Source organism: Primulina huaijiensis, chromosome 14 (genome assembly GCF_012295235.1).
Source record: "Primulina huaijiensis isolate GDHJ02 chromosome 14, ASM1229523v2, whole genome shotgun sequence".
Classification (NCBI taxonomy): Eukaryota; Viridiplantae; Streptophyta; class Magnoliopsida; order Lamiales; family Gesneriaceae; genus Primulina; species Primulina huaijiensis.
In genome coordinates, this window is record NC_133319.1 from 18611058 (window position 1) to 18617696 (window position 6639).

A 6639-nucleotide genomic window follows, 5' to 3' on the forward strand; every position below is an offset into this window, starting at 1 on the left:
TGAGCACTCGGACAGAACGTTCCGAGCCCGAGCGGTAACTTATGACCGCCCGAGCGCCGACTGAAATGTGTGAAAATAAGCCACGTTTCCTCAGCATGCATGTGGATATATATATATATGTTCAAGTCTTCAGAAAGTGAGAAAGGGAAACGAGAAAAGCTCCGCAAAATCCTTACGCCTTTTAGTATGGAAATTTGAAGGTTGCGCAAAATCCGTCCGTCAGAATTTAGATCCGAACATATTTCCATGTTCCTCTTGTCAATAGCTACAAAAGGACGTAAGTTTTCTTATGTTTTGTTATGATTTGAAATTATGATATTGCCAGAATCGGATATGATTCATATATGATGTTCTTGACATATTAGACATCGTAAAATCGAAGTCAGATTGAGAAACGGATTGATTATGGAATTGTTATAATTTTTCAGAGTATATTGATTGATATTGGACAGATTTGGATTATTGATTGATTTCAGATTGTATTGGATATGGGTTATGATTGGTAATTGATATCTGTTGATATGGTATTTACGGGGATATTGAGATTGTGCCGTTATGCCGATGATTTGAATTAAATTCAGATTAATCAGATTCAGTATGAAATTGAGAATGGAAGGTTGATATTATTATTCTCGATATGTCCTTTCAGATTTACATNTATTGACGAGAGCTTCAACTAGACGTAAGTTTTATTGAATTTTGATATGGTTTGAAATTATGATATTGTCAGAATCGGCTAGGATTCATATATGATGTTCTTGACATATTAGACATCGTAAAATCGAAGTCAGATTGAGAAACGGATTGATTATGAAATTGTTATAATTTTTCAGAGTATATTGATTGATATTGGACAGATTTGGATTATTGACTGATTTCAGATTGTATTGGATATGGGTTATGATTGGTAATTGATATCTGTTGATATGGTATTTACGGGGATATTGAGATTGTGCCGTTATGCCGATGATTTGAATTAAATTCAGATTAATCAGATTCAGTATGAAATTGAGAATGGAAGGTTGATATTATTATTCTCGATATGTCCTTTCAGATTTACATAGACAATCTTGAGTTCAGAACTTCCGTTTCTTCATACCGAGACTACAAACGAAAGGTATAAGTCAATGTGTATCGGGAGATCGACTTGAGTCGGATTGGACTTGAGTTTCCCTAAATCACATATTATTTGATATTACTTGCATTGATTTGATTTGATATGCTTGTTCTATTGATTTATAGAAAGCATTTGTTAGACGAGTATTAGACGAGTAATCTTGTGACAGAAGTACCTGATAGTGGCGGGATCGTCACGGGCACATTGCACGATGTCACAAGGTAGTGTATTGGCGATAGTGCCACAGTCTGTGACGGATAAGTCAAGACACTGGATGTTTGGTTATATCGACGTGGATAGAATCGGAGTTTCTTCTATTACTGTTGGTCGATATAGGAATACCAACGTCTGGTACGACCTTTTTTTAAAAAAATAAATAAATACTTGGTATTTAATTATTAATAAATGGTTAAAAAATGAAAAATATGCCCTGTACCCGATACTCCGATCGGATACAAAAACCAACAACAACCCAAAGTTACCCGAACCCGAAAATCAGGCCGGCTCAGTTACCTGATACCTAAACAAACGTCACCCCTATATTTAATCGATCAAAACCCATAATAAATATATAAAAGAAGTTAAGTCGATAAAAAAAATTATTTCTCCAGAAAATATAAAAAGAATTTTGATACAAATATACATTTTTATTTTTTATATGTCGACTTTTGTTTAATTTATATATTTTTATCATAGATTTGAAAAATAATTTATAAAAAGTTTTTTTTAAAAATGTAAAACTATTCGACAAAAGAACTCTAGTAACATAAACTTGCCAATACACAAAATTACCTCAAGTTCGTCAAAATGTTATCAACTTAAATCACCAAAAACATATAAAAAAATAATCTCAATAGTCTTAATTTTAATATAATCTCTAATTTCTTTTAAACAAAATTTACTAATAATATTAATAAAAAAATTATGTAGAAGCAAGCATATCATTTATTCGAGCAACAAAGGCTTTTTTTAACCAAGATAATACCAACATTACTAATTTCACACTTTATAGACCTCTTAGCTAGCTAACACCATGAACTATAACAAAATAGTGCCTTGCAAAGAAAAGCCAGTGTTTCTGCTATATCTGATCAATGCCAGGAATGTTTCAACCACTCATGCTCGGCAACATTCATCATGGACACTGAGAAGACCACTTCAAACGCGACCGAGATTAATGGTACCCAACAGGAGCTGGTGAGTCTCTTAATTCCTTTCCATGGAAATGAACATCCTGCGCATGACAATTGCATTCTGTAAGTATTGCGTAAACATGTAAAATTCTAACATCATGCATATGCTTTGTCATTCCTATACATCAAAGTTAGATAACTTCACAAATTTCTTCATACAAGATAATATTTCAACCAACCCCAGTCGTATATGATGAGGTTAAGGATACATAATACAAATTCAGGCATTTCAACAGGATAGGGCACTAACAAAGAAACATTTAAGATGGTAGCTGACAATACCGAAGCAAAATGGTTAACATCTCGATGGTGTGCTTCATCGGCCCGGATGACAGTGATAACATCCTTCAGAGTTGCATCTTTAGGAAGTCTCCAGTAGTCAATGGCAATAGCTGGAGCAGGGACATTTTTAATGGCACCACTTTCGATATCCTTCAAGTACTCGGTATATGAATGTATGGCCTCTTCTTCTAAGTAACCAACAACTCTATGAGCCAGTTTCGGAGACATCACGTACAGTACAAAGAAGGCATTGAAGAAAACTCCTTGAACTGTGAGCACCAGAAGTCTCTCATACCATTTAGGCTGCACAAGCTCTACCATGGTCATTAAGTGCATCCTCTCGTTTTCAGCTTCTTCAAGTAATGCTTTAATCCAACCACCACTTTGCTGAAATTTGCGCAGCGACCTGAGATGCAAAAGCATTCCTCCTACCATACCAGGAACAGCAGCCACAGTTTCAAGCATCATCGCTCGACATCCATACCGCCTCTGCAAAAAGAATATTATGTGTCAATGAAATCACAAAAATACATACTATGCTGTCAAGTTAAACGTACAGGTGGTTACTACATTTCACGTTCATTATCAAAACTATGCTTTTATTCTCTGGAAAAGAAAAACAAAACAATTTCACTATTTTCTCAAAGCACATTTCCATCAAATTTCACATTTTCCTATAAAAATTTTAATTTCATTTAATTTTTCACCAATCCCAGAAAATTTGATTATTGTATAGTATCCTAATCTAAAAGACTATATTTTCAGATTTTAAATGCTCCATGAGCTATTAAAAATTTACCCAAAACAACTAATTCTTGCATGATGGAACATCTGCAGTAAAAACTGTCTCCTTCAAGAAACAAAATCAAGCATATTTTACATTCTCCAACACAATTTTAAAGACTCATTTTCAGGTACCACACATCTAAAAATGTTGTAGAGTATTAACTTTGACCCAACGGCAATAACAATGACTTCATCAGTGAAATGCATTTGTGATGTGTTGCAGTCTTTTTCAACTTCTAGTAATTCCAAAAATCAATGGTTTTAATTGAATAGAAATGAGGGAAAGTTTGTATAATGGAGTTTACATTCGTATCCTCCCATCAAGGAAAAAAGGTTCCAAATATTTTGGGTCATGAATAGGTCGCGTTTTTTTTAATTAAGCCATCCACATTGTTCATGCATGAGTTATATTATGAGTCTATGACATATCGTATACAGTGCTAAGAATTCACAAAATTTTCCAACTCAATCCAGCTCAAACAATGCAGCAACAGTGTGGTTTAACTTGTGGCAAATCAACCAAGCTCACCAACCCCTTTCGGCTAGTTATTCTCCTCAAATGACCAGCGCCAATGCCACACATTGTGCAGAAAATATATGAACTTCTTAATCATTTCCATACTCGCAAATATTTTAAATGTTCTGTAAATTGTGTCACATTCAAATATTTTGTATTATCGGGTTTCTTCTTTTTATCACCTGAAAGAAGTTATGGCAAGGAGGGTGGTGGGAAAGGGCTGAAGGCATGAGGAAGAGAGATAATGGGGTTGGTCCAATTGGAGAAAGGCTTGGAATAAGAACTGGCATGGGAAAATCAACAAACTCAGTCCACCAAGTCTTCCTTGTTTTAGCTGAATTAATTCTCAGGATCATTTGGAGCAAAAGTTAAATGGACGTAGAAGGTTAGATGAGTGCCTGAGTATCCATTTCAATCGCTAAATTTTGTAAGTGTAATTGGTGTAAAGGTTCATAATTAAGCATTTATGTACAGGATGCATCCAAAAATAACTTAAACTTGATGGATTTGGATGGGTTACGGGGTGGTTGCAATTTGTTCACACTGCTAGAACAACATAATGACATCTGCTCTGTCACTCAATTGAGAACCTACAACTGGTAAATATGAAACGGGGTAACACATTATATGGAAAAACTAGTAGAAAATTTAAACAGGTGTGGCTGTATGTATTGCCTCAAACAATTAAGCTCATAATAGAAAATTACAATAAAATAATATTAGGGCTCATATATGTCAAGATAATAATCTAAGAAGCAGAATCCAAGACAAAAGAAAAAGAAGACAAGGAGATAATTTTAAAAAACAGCATACCTTGAAAAATAGGTCTGTAGGAATTCTAAGAAGCTTCACTGTTCGGTATGCTACTTTATCAAGAAATTTCTTCGGAACATGATGCTTGTGAAGATCAATTGACAAGTTCGAATGATAAGTTTCCCATGGCTGCACCATGAAAATGAAATCAGAAAGGTTTCGGGCCTTAGGCAGCCAAAATACAGGTAATTAGTACTCGGAAACCTGAGTGCTTGACTGCGTGATGTTTTACTACACCAAGCCACTAGATACAACTTCAACAGTTCGCTACCACACAGTTGAACTATTGTAAACATTAAAGAAGCAGTTTCTGATGCTTTATTTTCCTATTCAATAAATAAATTAAATGGCCCATGCATAGCCAAACTATAAACCAGACATTTCATAACAATTTTTTTTCAATGTCTAAATTAGAATCGTATTGTGTTGTCAACTTGAAGTTCCTGTCGTTATAAAATGACTATGGAATTGGTATCAAGAATGCAGCAACGCATCTACTGAAGTTGAGAGATCTCAGCTTAAAAGATTGAACACTGCGTCCAGCTAACTCTATTGACAATCAAGACAGATAAAGCACTCCCAATCCCTTATACAAGTCTAATGAGACGGGGACCTCGTGTAAGGCAATACTGTAGCATGAGTAGTTCCCGATAGACAAGCTCATATAACAAGATCTGTGTCGCACCAAATCAATTTACTTGCCCAAACTCATCGAGCTCCCATCCTTTTTAGCTCAAACTAAGACACATTCCACTCTATGAATCATCAAAATTCTGAAGGTATACTTACACAAACTGCCCAAAATTAGAACGTCTGCCCATAAACAACTCCAAGCCATTAAAAAATACAGATATGCATACGTTCAGCTTCTAACACGTAAACAGATTTCCTAATACAGAAACAACACCTGGCATGGTTTTAATTTTTGAATAGATGTGAGATTTGTTGCTTCCATGGCTGATCAACTACTGCAAAAGATTCTGAGAAACATGACTGCATGCTAACGATCATCTAAGACGACAAAAAAAAGGAGCACGAAACATACAAAACGGATAAATAAAGACAAAAAGAGATGCATTCAATACACCACCAACAAGCTCACATCAAATCATCACTTTGATCCGTAATTGACAGTAAATCAAACAGAAGCAGAGCTACATGATATATCATTTTACCATGAAGCAGTTCCAAACCCACTCGGTCCCATCTTCTTTAGTAATCTTAGGCCTCGTGATTCCCCAATAGCTCGAAATTCCACCTTTCTCCGCCTTCTCCAGCGCCACGTCGTGACTCCCCTTCTTCTCCATCCCCGACGACGAATGCTCGGCCGCGGAGCTCATCAACCGCCTCCATCCCACCGAGAAGCCCAAACTCTGACCCTTCGCCACCTCCCCAAACACATGAAACGTACCCGAAGAACTGGTAAATCCACCGCCGGTAACCACACGCTTCATCACTGAACTCACCACCAAGCGATTCATCTTTCGTAATATAGCAATGATGCAAAATTGACGGGTCAAAAGGCAGCAAAACTCATATATGCTTCAGCCAACGTCAAGATTACGAAATTACCCTCGTCTATTGCCCCAAAATAGGTCGGCGTGGGCGTGCAAATTTCAGGCAGTTCTTTTGCGCGATTTAAGTCCGAGTTCGAACTCTGTGCTACCTTTCGAGTTTTCTTAATTTTTATTCATTAAACTTATAATTTCCAATATTTTTTATTTTTAAACTTTAACGATATATACAGGTGTCTTCATCGGTTGGTTCGGTTCGATTTTCGATTTTTTATTTCGGTTTTCGATTTTAGAAATTTATAATCCGATATCCGAACCATTTTTCTTCGGTTTGGTTTTCTACCAAAACGGTTCGGTTATTTCGGTTTTAGTATAATTATTTAAATTGATAATATAAATATATTATAAAATATAATA

The 6639-nt window shown here is 35.7% G+C and overlaps 1 protein-coding gene across 2 annotated transcripts; it reads right to left on the bottom strand.

Moving 5' to 3' along the window:
• Positions 1–1955: 1955 nt before the first annotated feature.
• On the bottom strand, positions 1956–6336 carry LOC140957904 (ubiquinol oxidase, mitochondrial-like). 2 transcript variants are annotated; one of them, XM_073415324.1, is made up of 4 exons: positions 5884–6320; positions 4709–4837; positions 2593–3081; positions 1956–2351 (listed from the first exon to the last, which is right to left on the bottom strand). In XM_073415324.1, exons 1-4 carry the CDS (start codon positions 6187–6189, stop codon positions 2292–2294), a joined length of 984 nt encoding a protein of 327 aa, XP_073271425.1. In that variant the 5' UTR covers positions 6190–6320; the 3' UTR covers positions 1956–2291. The 2 variants fall into 2 exon arrangements, with proteins under 2 accessions (XP_073271425.1, XP_073271426.1); XM_073415325.1 differs by lacking the exon at positions 4709–4837 and having other exon boundaries at positions 5884–6336.
• Between the last annotated feature and the right edge of the window lie 303 nt (positions 6337–6639).

Coding starts and splice junctions, on each gene's coding strand:
- LOC140957904 (XM_073415324.1), bottom strand. CDS start 6,189: ATGAATCGCTTGGTGGTGAGTTCAGTGATGAAGCGTGTGGTTACCGGC. Junction 4,838..5,883: donor GGGTTTGGAACTGCTTCATG/GTAAAATGATAT, acceptor TTCATGGTGCAG/CCATGGGAAACTTATCATTC. Junction 3,082..4,708: donor CTACAGACCTATTTTTCAAG/GTATGCTGTTTT, acceptor TTCTTTTTGCAG/AGGCGGTATGGATGTCGAGC.